The sequence below is a fragment of the Lotus japonicus genome, chromosome 2 (assembly GCF_012489685.1).
Source record: "Lotus japonicus ecotype B-129 chromosome 2, LjGifu_v1.2".
Lineage (NCBI taxonomy): Eukaryota > Viridiplantae > Streptophyta > Magnoliopsida > Fabales > Fabaceae > Lotus > Lotus japonicus.
In genome coordinates, this window is record NC_080042.1 from 71,161,771 (window position 1) to 71,186,015 (window position 24,245).

The 24,245-nt window shown below is 31.7% G+C and overlaps 1 protein-coding gene across 1 annotated transcript; it reads right to left on the reverse strand.

Annotated features, from left to right (window-relative positions):
* Positions 1 to 337: 337 nt before the first annotated feature.
* LOC130739223 (uncharacterized) lies at positions 338 to 6,113 on the reverse strand. The gene is made up of 13 exons (XM_057591474.1): positions 5,637 to 6,113; positions 5,457 to 5,524; positions 5,317 to 5,370; positions 5,131 to 5,214; positions 4,905 to 4,990; positions 4,135 to 4,215; positions 3,472 to 3,593; positions 3,126 to 3,167; positions 2,078 to 2,154; positions 1,903 to 1,993; positions 1,468 to 1,549; positions 990 to 1,062; positions 338 to 872 (listed from the first exon to the last, which is right to left on the reverse strand). Exons 1-13 carry the CDS (start codon positions 5,880 to 5,882, stop codon positions 704 to 706), a joined length of 1,275 nt encoding a protein of 424 aa, XP_057447457.1. The 5' UTR covers positions 5,883 to 6,113; the 3' UTR covers positions 338 to 703.
* Between the last annotated feature and the right edge of the window lie 18,132 nt (positions 6,114 to 24,245).

Here is a 24,245-nt window from a genome sequence, read left to right on the forward strand (position 1 = left end):
ATTTCAAATTTTATATATTGATGGAAAAAAGTACAGATCACGTATGGATTGATCTTACTACAATTAGTCAATTACATTCAAAATGATCTCAGTTTAATATATTTTTCACTTAAGGGAGTGTTTGTATAATTGCTTCTTTGAAAGAAAGAAAAAAAGAACTTTAGATTTAAGGAGCTAGGGTGCATCGTTCACGTTTTCACTTGGGAATGTGAATGTGATTTTCCGTCCATTATTCATGGGAATGTGTCCAAACCAACATTTTCCCAAGCAAAGTCATTTCCACCACTAAACAAAGTCAGGGCAACAATGGCGGTGCAGCAGCCTAACGCTGAAGTGTGGTCAGATTGCCGCCCAGCAGCGTAAGTTCAACATGAAGATAAAGGAGACTGGACCTCAGTCTGCAACTGCTATGATTCTAGTGCGCAGAAGGTAAATATACAATATAAATGTATAATGGGTTATAAAGTCATGGAAAATTATAATCCATAGGAGGAATTTGTGCCTATACCAGTGGGACTGGGAATCAAAATTAGGACTGAGCAAGATCCGTACGGTGCCGTAAAGAAGCACGGCATCTCGTGTTAAAATTCTAGTTACTAGTTGAATGCAGTGCCCAAGACTACATTCTTATGGAGGCATTCTCACCTATCATTCCTAAAACAATTTTCATTATAGGCAAAAGGAAAAATGAAGCTAAAAAATTTCACAAAATTTTATCAAGGGGTCTTAAATCTCTGGGTAAGCCTTCAAACTGTCCTGCATCTAAGTCAGATTGTAGCATAGGTCGCTGCCCTGTTGTCCAGGCAATGCCTTCTGCTAAGTGCTCCTTGCTTGGCGTGAGCATTACATAATTGGGATCGGCTCTTTGATAACTGCAATACAAGTATAACAAGTTTAAGAGTCGGTTTCTAACAGTTTATTACTAGTCATGGTATATTAGCAGATAATTTATTCAATCAAAACATAGAAGTTCTTGCAAAGAAATGAACCTGGCTTCTCTGAGACTTTCACTTTGGATGCCAAATCCATATTGAATCTGACCATCTGCACGATCTCTAGTGGCTGCAGAAAACAGGACACTCTCATCACTTCAAACACCCAGTATCAAGATTTTCTTTAGAATCAAACTAGGACACCCCCACCCCAAACAATCAAAACAACAAAGGCGAAAACAAAGCTGAGTTAATGAATACAGGATAGAAAATACAGCTATACCCCCCAAAAAGAGCCTCAATTTAAGTCCATATTCGATCATGAGATTATGGCTACATAGATGATGGCCGAAAAATGTTGAAAATACAGCTGAGTTAATGAATACGGGATAGAATAAAAATACGAACTGAATAATTAGGTAACCCTCAGATCCTAATACACACATGCAAAACGATAAGAAAAGTCTCACTGAAGGAAAGAACAAGGAATAAAAAACTGAAGCAAGATTGGATGGAAAAATCCCTCTAGAGGCACCTGAAATGCTGAAAGTGAAAGAAGGTTTCCACCATGATTTGAATGCAAGTGCCATTGAAGAGATGCGAGGTCCAACCTTTGCCTGAAAATAGGAGGAATAATCTATTTGAGCAGATCCTGTATAGGGCCGATTTGATTAAATTTTCAACAAGTTGATTTATTTATTAGATATTTTATGTAAAGTAGAAGATGTTTCTCATTTAGTTATAATTACAAAAAGTACTTTTTACTTTGAAATAAATGTAGTTATAATTTTAGCTTTTTTTCAGAAGCTACTAAAAGTGGCTTCTTAAAATAATCAGAAATCTGTGTTTTTTAGATTATCATTTTTTCAAAAGTTCAAATAAACACCGTATAAATTTCAAAAGTGGTTAAAAATTTGAAAGGAAGGAGCTCATAATCTATAGAAACCTACATAAGCATTGATTTTTTTACCTTCAGCAAGAAGTTTTTATTGGCTTGCCAGGATGCTCCTATTCGAAAAGTGGAGTCTGAGATATTGTTTGTGGCTATGGCATCATCAACACTTTGACACGGAAAAAATTAGATTGTACTACATTGGTGCAACTGCACATAAGTCTGAATATATGTTTGAAGCCAAAAAGTCTACCTTGTTTGTAACTCAAACCCAAAATCAATATAGTTTGTAATGCCAATAACACCATTCTCTTCAAGGGGGTTCTTCACCTGTTCCATTCAAGTATATGACTTTTAAAGTTAATATATTGATATTTTGATTCAATAACATATTAAATCTGGCAGTTTACTACAGACAAAAACAAAAACTTAATCAGATTTTATTATGTAATCCGGGATGGAATTCTATGAGTATAAAGGTAAACCTGTATCTAATCAGAAGGGAATTGCATAAATATAACTCACACTATAGACCCAGGTCCTAAGTAAGTATTAAATAAGCTTCTAATTGAAATATATTTTCATGCAGAGGCGACCTCAACTCAGCAACTAATGAAAACTTAAGTCCCATTGGTATCTCAAGACTAACAGTGACAGTAGAGTCTTGGTAAAGTATACAGGGATATGGTGATTCTTTTCAACAAAAAAAAAAATCAGATACAAGTACAGCATTAATATGTCATTGGTTCCGTATGACTTTTTGTCCATTATTTTCAAGATTTTGCAGAATTCAGAGCTATTTTGTAGTGTTTTGATATGTTTGTGCATCTTGAAACATTTAAAATATCGGTTATACATTTTCTACATTTCAAATCAGGTTTCATCTGTTTCAGTCTTGTGTTAACTGACTGAGGCCAAAAAGATGTATAAAATATGGGGAAACTGCTTCATATATGTACATTATATGGATTCTATACAGATATGAGCCACAATTTGGTGCATCTATGCATTTTATCTTGCAAATTATTGCAAGGAAAACCAAGGGCAGAGGGCAGAAACCAAGTATAGATGATCCCTCCACCAACAACAATCTATAACATGTATATTTCATCGAGTACCTTTAAGCAGTTCGGTTTCAGTCTTTCAGATTACTAAAGAAAATCAGGTGCTAATAAATCTAATTTTAAGAGATACAACTAAAATAAATTTAAACATCAGTGTAAGATGACACTAATATGGAGACTAAGGACCAATGAAAAGACAATGAAAAAAGAGAGTGAGCAAGGACCAAAGAAACGCACCCGTCTTTGAACAACCATATGCTGATAGAATGAGGCAACAAACTGCAGTGTTTAGACTTCAACATGTCAGTTAAATGCTTCTCAAAATATAAATCAGAACTACACAGATCAAGTTTAGGCAAGAAAGATAACCGGATGCACTCAATTGGCTTGAGGTTTAAATTGCACCATTTATGTCAAAAGGCTATATCATACAGCAGGGTGAAATAATATCAACGTCTAAACTCTAACAAATCAAAATAATTGATATTTTAAGAGGAAAACAAGTCGCTTTATTAACAAGTTTTCCAAAAACGAAAAATTGGATAAATGTGAAGTATTAAACAATTTAAGTATGTCGATGTACCTGAGAGCTTTTGACAAGCTCAAGACTGAAATTGAAGGATGGACTCAAGGGGCTGCCTGATCCCACACCATAGGCCATGGCACAACTCCAGTTCATCAAATTTGAAAGTTTTGCATTGCCATCTAAAAAGACAGCACCGCAAGGTATTATGTATATTTGTTTAAATATGATACTCAATACAGTTAAACCCTAAACACATTATAAACACAATACACTAACACAAAGGGAGAAATTCATATTTGAATATAAACAGCACACGATTCACAAGTATAAACTATCACATAGATTCCATTCTAAAATCAAAATATAGTGAAAACACTCAAAATAGTAATGTGCGAATCATACTGACTAAAAGATTGATGCACTAATGTCAACTTTCTGAGGAATGCAATATATAACTTTTGTCCATCCGCCTATGACTACTTACAAGATACAAAAGCAATGTCTTGGACAGATATGTTTAAAGGAAGCCAAGCCCAAAACAAGTCATTAGTTCATTACTAAACAACCAGCAGAGGGACTGAAAAACCTAAGCACCACACAGAAATTAAAAGAATTAAAATTTTATTCAAATAGCCCAACGCTGATTCAGTAATTAATGAAGACAAAATTCTACACATGTTGAAATATTTCCAAAGGAAAAAAGGTTTTTGTAGTTCTTACGCTGTGGCTCATACTGCACCCCAGCAGTCAACCTTCCCATCTTGCTCACCAGCCATGCAGATTTTGGTAATTCATCTTTCTCTGCGAAGTACCGAAATTACACAACAGAGTATATGTGCATTGCTTCTCCAAGGAGATCGTAAATCAACACTTAAAAAAATATGTGGCAAGTATGTAGTTTAACCAACATGGTAAGCATATTGAAAACTGAAATGAGTGACCTTAATCTCAAATTTCAAATACAAGAAGACAAAGTGCTAGAACTAGAAGTGAATAAATTCCTTCTATTCTTACAAGGAGATAGAAGTTCAATGTACGGTTCATTGTAATAAATTAATAATTCACCCTTTTATCAAGACTTATCATTAAGAAATCCTAGCGACATACGACAACATCAGTTGCCCATCCTAGTCTTTACTGCCTCTTATGTTTTGCTGCAAAGCGTCAAATCTTTAACAACAAATTAGTAAACACTGAACAGCGAACATGAACCAAATCAACAGGTGTTTTTCATAAGGGGTTCAAAACAAAAATTATAATCTCAAATTTCACATGTAAATATCAAGCAGTTGGTTTGCATTTTTTCATTAATAGAAAAACACTTTTTTAATAAAAAAACATGTTAAAATTATTACTATACTTCTCTCGAAAGTTAAAAAACGTAGCTTGGTGGAGGAGCGCATTTGTCAAAAACTAAAAACCTTGTCCTATTGTAGCACCCATAAATATAGTCAGTATGGTCACTGATTAGCATAAATGAGGTAACTTACTGGCAAAAGGCATAAGTGTGACTCCAAAGGATAGATTTCCAGAACCATATCTCAACCCCATCAGACCATAATCTTCGGAGAATTCTCTATACAAATTAGTAAAAAACTATGTCAACACTGACCATATGCTATTCATGTCACAATTAGTGGATAAAATACAAAACTACAAACAAGAACCTAACACACGCATGCTTCCTTCTTCCACCATCATCAAACACAAACACACCTTTTCCTCAACAGCAAAGGGAACACTCCAAAAGCCCCAAATCCATATCTAGGATAATAAGCGCACGACCTCATCCGCAAAATCCTAAACAAAAAAACAAACAACAACTCACACACTACTTCAATTCAATTCAAACAGGCCGAAGCAAATAGCAATAACAGCATTATCATAGTCAGAGCTTCTTACGGATCAGATGTCGATACATAAAGGTCCATGAATGTATGAGGATCATTAACATCACTGCATTCAAAATTCAAATCAACAAAAACATGAACAAATCAAAGACACTTGAATGCAAAATTGCAAACTATAGAACAGAAGAATACCTTTGCCAGCGAAATAACGCATTTCCTGTGATGCTTTCTTCAGGCTTATGATCAAGAGGACCTGAAACCTAAACATGTAAAGAGAAATCAGTGTTTTCTTTCATTTTCAAGATTGCGTAGGGCGCAAGTTTGTGAATAACAGAGAGAAATTGAGAGATAGTGAGTGAGAAATAACGATACAGTTGCGATGAGATCGACGTGAGGTTCATCGATTGGCTTGAACATGATTCGCGTGGTGAAATGCTTGGGAGATTGGAAGTAATCATTGAAGAGGCACCTCAATGCGAGTTTCCCGAAGACGACGTCGTAGGAGGATTCGAGCATCCTGTTGCGCGCGGCGAGGGGAGGGAAATCGAATAACGGAGGCACCAGAACCACCAGCGGCGGTGGTGGCGGTTTTACCTCTTTCCGAAACCACTTCCACATTGCGACGGTGGTGGTGGCGGTTCTTCGTCGTCAAGGGGTTTGGAAAATTGGGAATTGTGAGGAAGTGGAGATGGTGAGTGAACAGTGCAGAATCGGTGTTCTCTTCTTCTTCTTCTTCTACAATCTGAATCGGTGGTGGTCGCGCCATTATCGCAGCGTCGCGGGCATCTTCACGAGACGCTTTCAACTTCCATGTGTATTTACCACATTACCCCACTTCAATTTACCTTGGATAGTAAAAGCATTCAAATGGGCTGTTCGGCCCATTTAACCCAAACCTCTTTAATAAGGGTAAAAGTGTAATTGTCATAATTTTAACCCTTCTGAAATTTGAGACCACTTACCGCACCAAATGTTTTTCCCGAAGTAAAATCTGGAAGCTCTTTTCAAGTCAATGAGAGAGCAAACGAGAATCTCAAAGTCTTAGAATAACTCAAAGATTGTAAGAATGATAAGTGTGGTAAGTAAATGAATGTCCACACTTGTGTTTATAGGCTTGAAGTACGATGTTGTTCTTTGCTAGTCCAAGGGAAGTCATTATGAAGATGCTTCCGAGCGCAAGGTTGGCTCCAAGGCGCCTTACTTGGATGTTATATCTCGGTCTTTTTGTGGCCGCTCGGATACTAGTTGGGACAAGATGTTCCTTTACTAAGTCATTATAGGAACATAGCCTCAACCATTGAGTTGAAGTTGGGTTGGGGCGATGTTGAGAAATTGAAGAATGGTCAAGAGAAAGGGTGAGAATAGGAATTTCATATTTGTGCCCTGTCGAAGTAAGCAACCAAGATATATATGGTTGGAATAGATTCCATTTTGAAGAGTGAAGATCAACGTTGATGGCAGTTTTAGGAGGACTGCGAATTGCATGGGAGGCAGTGGAGTGGCGCATGATGGAGGTGGGTGTTGGCTGTTTGGTTTTCATTCATATGAGGGTGGGGGAAATGCGTTACAGGAGGAGGCAGTGACCCTTAGAGATGGTCTTGCAGTGCCATGGAGTAGGGGGTTGAGGCATGTAATGTGTGTTGTGGATTGCGGTCTACTGTTGGTGATTATGGAGGAGGAAGAGAGCATCCATTTCATGCCCATCCTAGCATAAATAAACTCTTGGTTGCAGAAAGATTCGACAGTAGAGCTTCTGGGGAGTAATAGAGATGTTAATGTAGTGGCTGATCGACTAGCTTTCTTGGCATTGAATATGCTAAAACTTTTGAATAAACAGAATCAGAAAGTCATCCAACCCATAGTCTTCGTAGAATAAATCAAGTTAATTAACATTTTTCCTACGTTTTACGTAAAAAGGCAATAACAACTCACATGCATTCACGTGTACTTAATTAATTAAAATTTTGTGTGGCACAAACTTAAAATAACTTGAACCCAAATGGTCAAAACAAATACTATATTTGACAAGAAAGCAAAATTACTATATTGAAATTAGTTATCATACACAAATGGAAATTAAAATGGAACCCAAACTCAAGTTGATGACAAATTGAAATTATTGATGTGTCAGGTGCATACTTTGGTAAAGAAGAAACAAATCAAATCAATTTTTTTTTTTGTCTTTTCAATCTAATTTAGTAAGTGGAAAACTAATTTATCATATTTAATTATATGCATTTTTATTTTGTGTACATCATTGCATCTTCACTTTTATTCGTATAAGATTAATTATCTCTTAAGTATCTCGGGATCCTACTGATAAGATGCTTCAAATTAATTTTAAAATCTGTAGTATCTGTGGGTCAAATGTATTATTCACATGAAGCTTAATAAAACATTTGAGATTGAATAAATTGAAGTTATGATTAACATGAAATTTTAGTTAGCTTAAAGTTTATTTAACTAGCTTAAGAATTCTTTAAAATATTTGAGAAATGAGTTTATTAAAAATATTATTTTAAAAAAAATTGAAGAAATGAAGGTTCTTCAATCCTTGATTTTTTTGTTTACTTACGAAAGAAGCATTACTAAGAATTCAAGGTTTCGAACTACTATAATGAAAGCAGAGGTGCTTATAGCTTGTCTGGGTCTAAGATTGTGATTCACTAATTTATTTTTATTTTGTTTTTCACAGATGGGAACTTCAAACATTGGTCGTTGACGCATTCAGCCTAGGTTGTGTGTTGTTTTTCTGCATGACTCGTGGGTGTCATCCATTTGGTGATAAGGATCGTGATGAAGATATTAAAATACATGCGATAAATCTTTCCTCACTCACTCCTGTACCCAAACATTTGATATCTAGTTTGCTATAATTTCGTCCTAGTCAAAGGTACGCATATGCTCACTTTTTAATGTCTTGATGAGAAAAATAACTTTCAAAAACTAAATAACATGTGTCATATGCTGAGCAACATATGCCAAACAACATAAAGTTACTCTAATAGTAATACTCTATTACATGGGGCATCTTCAAATGTTGTCGTTATGTTTTTTATTTATTCCATTGTGCTTTTTTAATTCTAACTCTTTTGTAATTCAGGATGAAGGTAAATGAAGTCTTGTTACATCCTCTATTTTAGAAGAACGATAAAAAATTAAGTTTTATTCGGGATGTCAACGAGCAAGTGAAGTTATGTGCAAACTCTGATGTTGTTGTACTTGAATTAGAAAAGATTAATGTGCAGGGAAGTAAATGGATTCATCAGTTGTGCCCAGATTTAAATAGTTATCTCTATGCCTATGAAGGTTATGATTTTTCAAGTCGCCGCCACCTGTTAAGGGCAATACGAAACCTGTATATTAATCACGGAGATCTGCCTGCAAATATCCAGGTTTTTACTTGAAATAAAATTTGAGAGTGAATAACTGCAAAGTTGTAGAATGAATTCGCTAAGTAGATCTAGAACAGATACTAGCTTATATAGTGACATGAGGAACAAATAACTTGTTCACAGTTACATGTTTCTTCTAACTACTCATAGTTAAAATATCATATAGTGACTATGTCAGCTGGAAGTACAGCTCGCAAACAACTAACACAAACCTACCCAACTTTAATACATAACAACTTTTTAATATACTAACTATAATCTTGGAAAATTACCAAGACTAATTATCAAATTTTCCAAGTATGTCATGCTTATTAAGAGTTAATACATAACATAAATTATGTTTCTGTTTTCTCTCTCTATTTGTTTTATACTTTCCATTTGCTTATAATCTTTTTTGTTGGCCTATTAGGTTTTGCTTGGACCTACTCGAAATGATTGTTATAGTTACTTCGCCGGTAAATTTCCATTCTTCTTCATTGATGTGTACAAGCTGATCTCCCAGTATTGGAGTAATATGGCTGAATTTCATACCTATTTTAGTGACAATGATTTAGAATAGATTGGTCGCCTACTTATAGTGATTGTGCAAATGAGGTCATTAAACTTCGAAGTGATTACACTTTTAGCTAATCACCAATCAACATATTACTCCATATTAGGGAGGCGACCAATCTATTAATGTTTGCTATGTTGTTAGTTTGCTACAGATTGTGGGTCAAATGTATTCACATGAAGCTTAATAAAACATTTGAGATTGAATAAATTGAAGTTATGATTAACATGAAATTTTAGTTAGCTTAAAGTTTATTTAACTAGTTTAAGAATTCTTTAAAATATTTGAGAAAGAAGTTTTATTAAAATATTATTTAAAAAAAAAAGTTGAAGAAATGAAGGTTCTTCAATCCTTCATTTTTCTGTTTACTTACGAAAGAAGCATTACTAAGAATTCAAGGTTTTGAAGTACTATAATAAAAGCAGAGGTGCTTATAGCTTGTCTGGGTCTAAGATTGTGATTCATTAATTTATTTTTATTTTGTTTTTCACAGATGGGGAACTCCAAACATTGGTCGTTGACGCATTCAGCCTAGGTTGTGTGCTGTTTTTCTGCATGACTCGTGGGTGTCATCCATTTGGTGATAAGGATCGTGATGAAGATATTAAAATACATGCGATAAATTTTTCCTCACTCACCCCTGTACCCAAACATTTGATATCCAGTTTGCTACAATTTCGTCCTAGTCAAAGGTACGCATATGCTCACATTTTAATGTATTGATGAGAAAAATAACTTTCAAAAACTAAATAGCATGTGTCATATGCTGAGCATAACAACATATTCCAAACAACATAAAGTTACTTTAATATTAATACTCTATTACATGGGGCATCTTCAATTGTTGTCGTTATGTTTTTTATTTATTCCATTATGCTTTTTTAATTCTAACTCTTTTGTAATTCAGGATGAAGGTAAATGAAGTCTTGTTACATCCTCTATTTTAGAAGAACGATAAAAAATTAAGTTTTATTCGGGATGTCGACGAGCAAGTGAAGTTATGTGCAAATTGTACTTGAATTAGAAAAGATTAATGTGCTATACAAGTTTAGTGGGAATAAATTTATGATTCCTAGTGCTCTATGTTGATGACATGCTAGTAGCAAGTAGTGATATAAGTGAAACCAAAAGATTTTTTGACAAAGTTTTTTTTGAAATTAACTAGCCTCTAGCCTCTAAATAACTGTGAAATTAGAAAATGGACTGCAAGAAAAAAGAAAGTAAAAGGAAGGTGCAAGTCATTTAGTCTTGTTGTCTCTATTAAACTAATAAAACTATAATCTTGCAAGGCTGCAACACCTACATACATGTATTAAGCTTGGCAAGTAAACATGACCAAGGACAATACATACATCTAGTTCATCTAACAATCGTTGATGATCAACAAACAGCAAGCCAACAAGCCAAAACATTAACATGTACTGCTAATCATAGATACCAAAACTAAACCTTGCAAAAGTATGACCAAGTCTATCACAATTTCCACTATGTCTATACAGCCCTAGACATTGACAATCACTGACCCAGAGAACATGAGAACCTAAAAAATTCATTTGCCACTTACTTTTATTCAACTAAAAAACAAGCACAAATGTAAGAATATAATAAGTCTTCACAATTAATGTAAGAAAAATTCAGCTAGACACCTATAAGGCTACAACCATTAACCAACTTTATATACAATTGTCAATCATGAACAAATACAAAAACACAAAATTACTTAAATGAGCCATTATATTCCAATAATAAGGACACCATCAATATTAGGAAGAGAGATTGTTGGTTTGGTAATTGTACCTATGTTAAGAGAGATTGTTTTCCCCACATTATAGATATATATATATATATATATATATCATTTCAAAAAAAATATTTTTTAAGTGAAAAATGTAACTTTATTTTTTTTCTTTCTCCTTTTTATCTCTATCATACCGAAAAACCTCACATTTTACTTTTCTCACATTTTTTCTTTACCCATCTCTTCTCACTTATTCATCTCTCTTTAAACCAAATAGAGTATTATAGTTTATTAAGGTTGATAAAATTATCTTTAGACTAAAATATTGTAACTCAATTTTCTTTCTTTCTTTCTTCTCTTTTAATTAATCATACCAAAATAACATATAAAATCCACTCTTTTTGTACTTTATTCTTCTTCTATTATTCCTTTTTCTAATAATTTTATTCTAGACTTCTATTCTGCCTCCGCCGCGTCCAAAAGTTGTTACAATTATTTTAATAAAGCAACAATGACTGACTTTACACATAATAATAATAAACTAATAAAGCCTTACCCACCGGTCACCATCATCAATATCAACCACTTTATTAACATTACTAATTTTGATTAAAAAACAAAAATCCGTATAATTTTAGTCAAAATCACACTTTTGGTTAGACGAATACTTTTAATATTTTTTTAATAATCAAATTAGTCCTGATTTTGTAATTGAGTTTGATTTCAATCTCTAATCCCTCGACAGAAAAATGATATTTAATAATGGTAAAAAAAACTGTCTATAGACTATAAACATCGCTTTGACCGCCACTAAATGTATTTTTTCAGCCTAAGACTAAAACCAAACTCGGTTATAATATTATGGATTAAATTGACTATTAAATTTTGTTTTCAATATCTTGTATATTGCATATAATGTCAATTGTCAAGAACACATATTATTTTGGGCAAGTAGGCATAGTGCTTTTTGTTTGTTGAGAGAGGTTCATTTTCTGCGAAGTAACGCGACCCTGCGTGATTCTATTTTATTCTCTTGACGCTTTCCTTGTGTGGTGTGCCATAACAAGAACCAATAGACCCTGGTGTTTCTTCCATTCGGAGCTTCTCCTAGGTGATTCTCTTCACGCTTCACGATTATCATTTCTTATTTTCTATGTCCAATTTCATGTTCATTGATAAAAAACTGAATGTGTAATTGTGGGTCATCTTTGTTTTTTCCAAACTCGTTTAAGGTTGTCTTTTCTATGTGTGCTTTGTTTTTTGTTGGTTGGTTCAACTGCAGACAACCCGTGTCTCTCTTGTAATCTTTCTCACTAGGATTTTAGCCCGTCTCCGTGCGATGCACGGACGAACAGTTCTTCAATTTATCATATTTATTCAATCAATTTATTTAACTTCATCTATTTAAATCACATACCAATTATTGTAACCCTTACTAATCACAATACAAAATATGGCTTAACCGAAACATAGACATCAACGACTAATTATAAACATTAATATGGATAACAAAAGTTGTATTTTCATTTATCATTGTCAAAATAACTTGAACACAATTACAATGTTAAAGTTTCTGTTATAAATATACGAAGCCTCAGAGTGAAAATGATGAAAATCTCTTCACAACAGGGTATGGTCAACAATATACATATATTCAGAAAGAAATTTCAGTGTCAAATACACATAAAAAAAACACAGAAAATACTAATTTCCTTATTGTACAAACTGGCTCAAGCAATTCAACTAAAAACAAGCACAAATGTAAGAATATAATAAGTCTTCACAATTAATGTAAGAAAAATTCAGCTAGACACCTATAAGGCTACAACCATTAACCAACTTTATATACAATTGTCAATCATGAACAAATACAAAAACACAAAATTACTTAAATGAGCCATTATATTCCAATAATAAGGACACCATCAATATTAGGAAGAGAGATTGTTGGTTTGGTAATTGTACCTATGTTAAGAGAGATTGTTTTCCCCACATTATAGATATATATATATATATCATTTCAAAAAAAATATTTTTTAAGTGAAAAATGTAACTTTATTTTTTTTCTTTCTCCTTTTTATCTCTATCATACCGAAAAACCTCACATTTTACTTTTCTCACATTTTTTCTTTACCCATCTCTTCTCACTTATTCATCTCTCTTTAAACCAAATAGAGTATTATAGTTTATTAAGGTTGATAAAATTGTCTTTAGACTAAAATATTGTAACTCAATTTTCTTTCTTTCTTTCTTCTCTTTTAATTAATCATACCAAAATAACATATAAAATCCACTCTTTTTGTACTTTATTCTTCTTCTATTATTCCTTTTTCTAATAATTTTATTCTAGACTTCTATTCTGCCTCCGCCGCGTCCAAAAGTTGTTACAATTATTTTAATAAAGCAACAATGACTGACTTTATACATAATAATAATAAACTAATAAAGCCTTACCCACCGGTCACCATCATCAATATCAACCACTTTATTAACATTACTAATTTTGATTAAAAAACAAAAATCCGTATAATTTTAGTCAAAATCACACTTTTGGTTAGACGAATACTTTTAATATTTTTTTAATAATCAAATTAGTCCTGATTTTGTAATTGAGTTTGATTTCAATCTCTAATCCCTCGACAGAAAAATGATATTTAATAATGGTAAAAAAAACTGTCTATAGACTATAAACATCGCTTTGACCGCCACTAAATGTATTTTTTCAGCCTCAGACTAAAACCAAACTCGGTTATAATATTATGGATTAAATTGACTATTAAATTTTGTTTTCAATATCTTGTATATTGTATATAATGTCAATTGTCAAGAACACATATTATTTTGGGCAAGTAGGCATAGTGCTTTTTGTTTGTTGAGAGAGGTTCATTTTCTGCGAAGTAACGCGACCCTGCGTGATTCTATTTTATTCTCTTGACGCTTTCCTTGTGTGGTGTGCCATAACAAGAACCAATAGACCCTGGTGTTTCTTCCATTCGGAGCTTCTCCTAGGTGATTCTCTTCACGCTTCACGATTATCATTTCTTATTTTCTATGTCCAATTTCATGTTCATTGATAAAAAACTGAATGTGTAATTGTGGGTCATCTTTGTTTTTTCCAAACTCGTTTAAGGTTGTCTTTTCTATGTGTGCTTTGTTTTTTGTTGGTTGGTTCAACTGCAGACAACCCGTGTCTCTCTTGTAATCTTTCTCACTAGGATTTTAGCACGTCTCCGTGCGATGCACGGACGAACAGTTCTTCAATTTATCATATTTATTCAATCAATTTATTTAACTTCATCTATTTAAATCACATACCAATTATTGTAACCCTTACTAATCACAATACAAAATATGGCTTAACCGAAACATAGACATCAACGACTAATTATAAACATTAATATGGATAACAAAAGTTGTATTTTCATTTATCATTGTCAAAATAACTTGAACACAATTACAATGTTAAAGTTTCTGTTATAAATATACGAAGCCTCAGAGTGAAAATGATGAAAATCTCTTCACAACAGGGTATGGTCAACAATATACATATATTCAGAAAGAAATTTCAGTGTCAAATACACATAAAAAAAACACAGAAAATACTAATTTCCTTATTGTACAAACTGGCTCAAGCAATTCAACTAAAAACAAGCACAAATGTAAGAATATAATAAGTCTTCACAATTAATGTAAGAAAAATTCAGCTAGACACCTATAAGGCTACAACCATTAACCAACTTTATATACAATTGTCAATCATGAACAAATACAAAAACACAAAATTACTTAAATGAGTCATTATATTCCAATAATAAGGACACCATCAATATTAGGAAGAGAGATTGTTGGTTTGGTAATTGTACCTATGTTAAGAGAGATTGTTTTCCCCACATTATAGATATATATATATATATCATTTCAAAAAAAATATTTTTTAAGTGAAAAATGTAACTTTATTTTTTTTCTTTCTCCTTTTTATCTCTATCATACCGAAAAACCTCACATTTTACTTTTCTCACATTTTTTCTTTACCCATCTCTTCTCACTTATTCATCTCTCTTTAAACCAAATAGAGTATTATAGTTTATTAAGGTTGATAAAATTGTCTTTAGACTAAAATATTGTAACTCAATTTTCTTTCTTTCTTTCTTCTCTTTTAATTAATCATACCAAAATAACATATAAAATCCACTCTTTTTGTACTTTATTCTTCTTCTATTATTCCTTTTTCTAATAATTTTATTCTAGACTTCTATTCTGCCTCCGCCGCGTCCAAAAGTTGTTACAATTATTTTAATAAAGCAACAATGACTGACTTTATACATAATAATAATAAACTAATAAAGCCTTACCCACCGGTCACCATCATCAATATCAACCACTTTATTAACATTACTAATTTTGATTAAAAAACAAAAATCCGTATAATTTTAGTCAAAATCACACTTTTGGTTAGACGAATACTTTTAATATTTTTTTAATAATCAAATTAGTCCTGATTTTGTAATTGAGTTTGATTTCAATCTCTAATCCCTCGACAGAAAAATGATATTTAATAATGGTAAAAAAAACTGTCTATAGACTATAAACATCGCTTTGACCGCCACTAAATGTATTTTTTCAGCCTAAGACTAAAACCAAACTCGGTTATAATATTATGGATTAAATTGACTATTAAATTTTGTTTTCAATATCTTGTATATTGTATATAATGTCAATTGTCAAGAACACATATTATTTTGGGCAAGTAGGCATAGTGCTTTTTGTTTGTTGAGAGAGGTTCATTTTCTGCGAAGTAACGCGACCCTGCGTGATTCTATTTTATTCTCTTGACGCTTTCCTTGTGTGGTGTGCCATAACAAGAACCAATAGACCCTGGTGTTTCTTCCATTCGGAGCTTCTCCTAGGTGATTCTCTTCACGCTTCACGATTATCATTTCTTATTTTCTATGTCCAATTTCATGTTCATTGATAAAAAACTGAATGTGTAATTGTGGGTCATCTTTGTTTTTTCCAAACTCGTTTAAGGTTGTCTTTTCTATGTGTGCTTTGTTTTTTGTTGGTTGGTTCAACTGCAGACAACCCGTGTCTCTCTTGTAATCTTTCTCACTAGGATTTTAGCACGTCTCCGTGCGATGCACGGACGAACAGTTCTTCAATTTATCATATTTATTCAATCAATTTATTTAACTTCATCTATTTAAATCACATACCAATTATTGTAACCCTTACTAATCACAATACAAAATATGGCTTAACCGAAACATAGACATCAACGACTAATTATAAACATTAATATGGATAACAAAAGTTGTATTTTCATTTATCATTGTCAAAATAACTTGAACACAATTACAATGTTAAAGTTTCTGTTATAAATATACGAAGCCTCAGAGTGAAAATGATGAAAATCTCTTCACAACAGGGTATGGTCAACAATATACATATATTCAGAAAGAAATTTCAGTGTCAAATACACATAAAAAAAACACAGAAAATACTAATTTCCTTATTGTACAAACTGGCTCAAGCAATTCAACTAAAAACAAGCACAAATGTAAGAATATAATAAGTCTTCACAATTAATGTAAGAAAAATTCAGCTAGACACCTATAAGGCTACAACCATTAACCAACTTTATATACAATTGTCAATCATGAACAAATACAAAAACACAAAATTACTTAAATGAGTCATTATATTCCAATAATAAGGACACCATCAATATTAGGAAGAGAGATTGTTGGTTTGGTAATTGTACCTATGTTAAGAGAGATTGTTTTCCCCACATTATAGATATATATATATATATCATTTCAAAAAAAATATTTTTTAAGTGAAAAATGTAACTTTATTTTTTTTCTTTCTCCTTTTTATCTCTATCATACCGAAAAACCTCACATTTTACTTTTCTCACATTTTTTCTTTACCCATCTCTTCTCACTTATTCATCTCTCTTTAAACCAAATAGAGTATTATAGTTTATTAAGGTTGATAAAATTGTCTTTAGACTAAAATATTGTAACTCAATTTTCTTTCTTTCTTTCTTCTCTTTTAATTAATCATACCAAAATAACATATAAAATCCACTCTTTTTGTACTTTATTCTTCTTCTATTATTCCTTTTTCTAATAATTTTATTCTAGACTTCTATTCTGCCTCCGCCGCGTCCAAAAGTTGTTACAATTATTTTAATAAAGCAACAATGACTGACTTTATACATAATAATAATAAACTAATAAAGCCTTACCCACCGGTCACCATCATCAATATCAACCACTTTATTAACATTACTAATTTTGATTAAAAAACAAAAATCCGTATAATTTTAGTCAAAATCACACTTTTGGTTAGACGAATACTTTTAATATTTTTTTAATAATCAAATTAGTCCTGATTTTGTAATTGAGTTTGATTTCAATCTCTAATCCCTCGACAGAAAAATGATATTTAATAATGGTAAAAAAAACTGTCTATAGACTATAAACATCGCTTTGACCGCCACTAAATGTATTTTTTCAGCCTAAGACTAAAACCAAACTCGGTTATAATATTATGGATTAAATTGACTATTAAATTTTGTTTTCAATATCTTGTATATTGTATATAATGTCAATTGTCAAGAACACATATTATTTTGGGCAAGTAGGCATAGTGCTTTTTGTTTGTTGAGAGAGGTTCATTTTCTGCGAAGTAACGCGACCCTGCGTGATTCTATTTTATTCTCTTGACGCTTTCCTTGTGTGGTGTGCCATAACAAGAACCAATAGACCCTGGTGTTTCTTCCATTCGGAGCTTCTCCTAGGTGATTCTCTTCACGCTTCACGATTATCATTTCTTATTTTCTATGTCCAATTTCATGTTCATTGATAAAAAACTGAATGTGTAATTGTGGGTCATCTTTGTTTTTTCCAAACTCGTTTAAGGTTGTCTTTTCTATGTGTGCTTTGTTTTTTGTTGGTTGGTTCAACTGCAGACAACCCGTGTCTCTCTTGTAATCTTTCTCACTAGGATTTTAGCCCGTCTCCGTGCGATGCACGGACGAACAGTTCTTCAATTTATCATATTTATTCAATCAATTTATTTAACTTCATCTATTTAAATCACATACCAATTATTGTAACCCTTACTAATCACAATACAAAATATGGCTTAACCGAAACATAGACATCAACGACTAATTATAAACATTAATATGGATAACAAAAGTTGTATTTTCATTTATCATTGTCAAAATAACTTGAACACAATTACAATGTTAAAGTTTCTGTTATAAATATACGAAGCCTCAGAGTGAAAATGATGAAAATCTCTTCACAACAGGGTATGGTCAACAATATACATATATTCAGAAAGAAATTTCAGTGTCAAATACACATAAAAAAAACACAGAAAATACTAATTTCCTTATTGTACAAACTGGCTCAAGCAATTCAACTAAAAACAAGCACAAATGTAAGAATATAATAAGTCTTCACAATTAATGTAAGAAAAATTCAGCTAGACACCTATAAGGCTACAACCATTAACCAACTTTATATACAATTGTCAATCATGAACAAATACAAAAACACAAAATTACTTAAATGAGCCATTATATTCCAATAATAAGGACACCATCAATATTAGGAAGAGAGATTGTTGGTTTGGTAATTGTACCTATGTTAAGAGAGATTGTTTTCCCCACATTATAGATATATATATATATATCATTTCAAAAAAAATATTTTTTAAGTGAAAAATGTAACTTTATTTTTTTTCTTTCTCCTTTTTATCTCTATCATACCGAAAAACCTCACATTTTACTTTTCTCACATTTTTTCTTTACCCATCTCTTCTCACTTATTCATCTCTCTTTAAACCAAATAGAGTATTATAGTTTATTAAGGTTGATAAAATTGTCTTTAGACTAAAATATTGTAACTCAATTTTCTTTCTTTCTTTCTTCTCTTTTAATTAATCATACCAAAATAACATATAAAATCCACTCTTTTTGTACTTTATTCTTCTTCTATTATTCCTTTTTCTAATAATTTTATTCTAGACTTCTATTCTGCCTCCGCCGCGTCCAAAAGTTGTTACAATTATTTTAATAAAGCAACAATGACTGACTTTATACATAATAATAATAAACTAATAAAGCCTTACCCACCGGTCACCATCATCAATATCAACCACTTTATTAACATTACTAATTTTGATTAAAAAACAAAAATCCGTATAATTTTAGTCAAAATCACACTTTTGGTTAGACGAATACTTTTAATATTTTTTTAATAATCAAATTAGTCCTGATTTTGTAATTGAGTTTGATTTCAATCTCTAATCCCTCGACAGAAAAATGATATTTAATAATGGTAAAAAAAACTGTCTATAGACTATAAACATCGCTTTGACCGCCACTAAATGTATTTTTTCAGCCTAAGACTAAAACCAAACTCGGTTATAATATTATGGATTAAATTGACTATTAAATTTTGTTTTCAATATCTTGTATATTGTATATAATGTCAATTGTCAAGAACACATATTATTTTGGGCAAGTAGGCATAGTGCTTTTTGTTTGTTGAGAGAGGTTCATTTTCTGCGAAGTAACGCGACCCTGCGTGATTCTATTTTATTCTCTTGACGCTTTCCTTGTGTGGTGTGCCATAACAAGAACCAATAGACCCTGGTGTTTCTTCCATTCGGAGCTTCTCCTAGGTGATTCTCTTCACGCTTCACGATTATCATTTCTTATTTTCTATGTCCAATTTCATGTTCATTGATAAAAAACTGAATGTGTAATTGTGGGTCATCTTTGTTTTTTCCAAACTCGTTTAAGGTTGTCTTTTCTATGTGTGCTTTGTTTTTTGTTGGTTGGTTCAACTGCAGACAACCCGTGTCTCTCTTGTAATCTTTCTCACTAGGATTTTAGCCCGTCTCCGTGCGATGCACGGACGAACAGTTCTTCAATTTATCATATTTATTCAATCAATTTATTTAACTTCATCTATTTAAATCACATACCAATTATTGTAACCCTTACTAATCACAATACAAAATATGGCTTAACCGAAACATAGACATCAACGACTAATTATAAACATTAATATGGATAACAAAAGTTGTATTTTCATTTATCATTGTCAAAATAACTTGAACACAATTACAATGTTAAAGTTTCTGTTATAAATATACGAAGCCTCAGAGTGAAAATGATGAAAATCTCTTCACAACAGGGTATGGTCAACAATATACATATATTCAGAAAGAAATTTCAGTGTCAAATACACATAAAAAAAAACACAGAAAATACTAATTTCCTTATTGTACAAACTGGCTCAAGCAATTCAACTAAAAACAAGCACAGATGTAAGAATATAATAAGTCTTCACAATTAATGTAAGAAAAATTCAGCTAGACACCTATAAGGCTTCAACCATTAACCAACTTTATATACAATTGTCAATCATGAACAAATACAAAAACACAAAATTACTTAAATGAGCCATTATATTCCAATAATAAGGACACCATCAATATTAGGAAGAGAGATTGTTGGTTTGGTAATTGTACCTATGTTAAGAGAGATTGTTTTCCCCACATTATAGATATATATATATATATATCATTTCAAAAAAAATATTTTTTAAGTGAAAAATGTAACTTTATTTTTTTTCTTTCTCCTTTTTATCTCTATCATACCGAAAAACCTCACATTTTACTTTTCTCACATTTTTTCTTTACCCATCTCTTCTCACTTATTCATCTCTCTTTTAAACCAAATAGAGTATTATAGTTTATTAAGGTTGATAAAATTGTCTTTAGACTAAAATATTGTAACTCAATTTTCTTTCTTTCTTTCTTCTCTTTTAATTAATCATACCAAAATAACATATAAAATCCACTCTTTTTGTACTTTATTCTTCTTCTATTATTCCTTTTTCTAATAATTTTATTCTAGACTTCTATTCTGCCTCCGCCGCGTCCAAAAGTTGTTACAATTATTTTAATAAAGCAACAATGACTGACTTTATACATAATAATAATAAACTAATAAAGCCTTACCCACCGGTCACCATCATCAATATCAACCACTTTATTAACATTACTAATTTTGATTAAAAAACAAAAATCCGTATAATTTTAGTCAAAATCACACTTTTGGTTAGACGAATACTTTTAATATTTTTTTAATAATCAAATTAGTCCTGATTTTGTAATTGAGTTTGATTTCAATCTCTAACCCCTCGACAGAAAAATGATATTTAATAATGGTAAAAAAAACTGTCTATAGACTACAAACATCGCTTTGACCGCCACTAAATGTATTTTTTCAGCCTAAGACTAAAATCAAACTCGGTTATAATATTATGGATTAAATTGACTATTAAATTTTGTTTTCAATATCTTGTATATTGTATATAATGTCAATTGTCAAGAACACATATTATTTTGGGCAAGTAGGCATAGTGCTTTTTGTTTGTTGAGAGAGGTTCATTTTCTGCGAAGTAACGCGACCCTGCGTGATTCTATTTTATTCTCTTGACGCTTTCCTTGTGTGGTGTGCCATAACAAGAACCAATAGACCCTGGTGTTTCTTCCATTCGGAGCTTCTCCTAGGTGATTCTCTTCACGCTTCACGATTATCATTTCTTATTTTCTATGTCCAATTTCATGTTCATTGATAAAAAACTGAATGTGTAATTGTGGGTCATCTTTGTTTTTTCCAAACTCGTTTAAGGTTGTCTTTTCTATGTGTGCTTTGTTTTTTGTTGGTTGGTTCAACTGCAGACAACCCGTGTCTCTCTTGTAATCTTTCTCACTAGGATTTTAGCACGTCTCCGTGCGATGCACGGACGAACAGTTCTTCAATTTATCATATTTATTCAATCAATTTATTTAACTTCATCTATTTAAATCACATACCAATTATTGTAACCCTTACTAATCACAATACAAAATATGGCTTAACCGAAACATAGACATCAATGACTAATTATAAACATTAATATGGATAACAAAAGTTGTATTTTCATTTATCATTGTCAAAATAACTTGAACACAATTACAATGTTAAAGTTTCTGTTATAAATATACGAAGCCTCAGAGTGAAAATGATGAAAATCTCTTCACAACAGGGTATGGTCAACAATATACATATATTCAGAAAGAAATTTCAGTGTCAAATACACATAAAAAAAAAAAACACAGAAAATACTAATTTCCTTATTGTACAAACTGGCTCAAGCAATTGACATACTTACACAAGAAAATTGCCCCATGCTACTCATGTAAACAAATGATGATCAAGTAAAAAAATTATTTTAATCTACTTTCAAGTATGATTACCTCTGAGAACAGTAAGGGGTGGGTACATGAAAATCATGATCACTGTTACTTTTGTATTACTAATTAGTACATTATATATACTGATAAGTTAATTAAATAAATATCTTACCTGGATGCACAAAGAAGAAGAGATTAGAAAATAAAATATGTCAAATACCTACTTGTCACATGATAGAAGATATACAAAGAGATAGAGCTGAACGTCTCTTCTCCATGTTCGGCAGTTAGCAGCAACAACGACCGTGACGCAAAGCCTAACTGCTGCACAAAGTGGGACGAATACAAGTTTGTCCATTGTTGAACAGGAAATGAAACAAAGCTCAGATCACAAACAATGGAAGGCTGAAAAGGTAAGGAGAGAAAAGTGAATCCAAACTAAAAGGGAGAGAATAAGAAAATTAATTTTATTATGACAAATTCACGTCTTTGGGGAAAGAAAAACAAAGATCATAGACCTACCCTAACATTTAACAAAAAATTAAACTTCCTCATTCAACAAAAAATATTGGACCGCCCAGAGTTTCAGAAAATTAATTGGCCCACGAAGCTAATTTCTTGTTAACCAAAAAATGTTAACACACTTACCCAAAAAAATAAAAAATAATATAAGTTTCATAAAAAACTCTACACAATTAGGACAAATGAAAAAGATCATGTCCCACTCAATCCACATGATATAAGTGGACCATCACAACATTCAAGTAAAACAACTATCTAATTTTTTTTAGAAATATCCTAGTTATCAAATAATGTTAATACATAATTCATCCACAAGCTTCGAACCCTGTACTATTCACACTTAACCCTTCTGACCCCCTACGTCAAATTAGTCCTATCACTTCGGCTAACATTCGATGAAAAACCTAACTTTCACTTTATATTGAATTTCAAAGCTAAATAATATCAACTCTAAAATACTATGACATATACTAAGAAATATATTCCAATCTTCAAATTGAATCAAAAATATACTCTTAATAAATCTATTTGTAACAGTGTTTCATCCACAAGTTTCGAACCCTGTATCATTCACACTTAACCCTTTCGATCCCCTACGTCAAATTAGTCCAACCACTTCGGCTAACATTCGAAGAAAAAACTAACTTTCACTTCATATGAAATTCCAAAGCTAAATAATATCAACTCTAAAATACCATGACATATAATAAGAAGTATATTCCAATCTCCAAAGTGAATCAAAAATTGATCTTAATAAATCTACTTGTAACAATGTAACAATCTAACCTTTCAAGAGTATATAACTTTAACGTTTTGCTAACACTACTATACCTTTCAACAATTTCACATATTTAATCAAATTTTATAAATATGAATAAGTGACATGAAACCTTATCACATCAGATTATTTAAAAAATTGCTCCAACCAACAAAAGGGTTAAATTGAAAATCTACTGAATGAGGTGAATTATGATAATGCTTTCAGAAAGATAACTTCGTCCAAAGGAAGAAGAGAAAAACTATAAATAATAACATATATTTATCTATAACAATCTGGTTGATAAAACTCCACCATAAACACATTTATTATTATTACTTGTTTATTCGACAATCGTGGAAACAACTAAAATGAGCTTCCAAATAAAGACAGTATTTAAAGCAAATCTAGAACTTTTGTTTGGTATCTAGAGACCAGTAGGATTTGAACCCTGAACTTAGAGAATTCTAATCCATCAAGTACCAATTAGGCTATCCGTACCTCATGGCACGGACGAGCAGATCTAAAATTTATCATATTTATTCAATCAATGTATTTTACTCCAATTAATTAACTGTCATACCACTTATTGTAACATTTATGAATTACAACCCAAATATGACTTAGCCAAAACATATCGGTCAATGGACAAATTATAAATATTCATATGTATAACAAAGCTATATTTCAATTTATCTTTTTCAAAATAACTTGAACAAAATTACAGTGTCTTTTTCCTTAATAA

Excerpts from the sequence above, each read along its gene's own strand:
- LOC130739223 (XM_057591474.1), bottom strand. The coding sequence starts at position 5,882 with ATGTGGAAGTGGTTTCGGAAAGAGGTAAAACCGCCACCACCGCCGCTG. Across the intron at positions 3,168-3,471 it reads AGCTTGTCAAAAGCTCTCAG|TTTGTTGCCTCATTCTATCA; the intron begins GTACATCGACAT and ends TAAACACTGCAG. Across the intron at positions 1,063-1,467 it reads TTTCACTTTCAGCATTTCAG|CCACTAGAGATCGTGCAGAT; the intron begins GTGCCTCTAGAG and ends TGTTTTCTGCAG.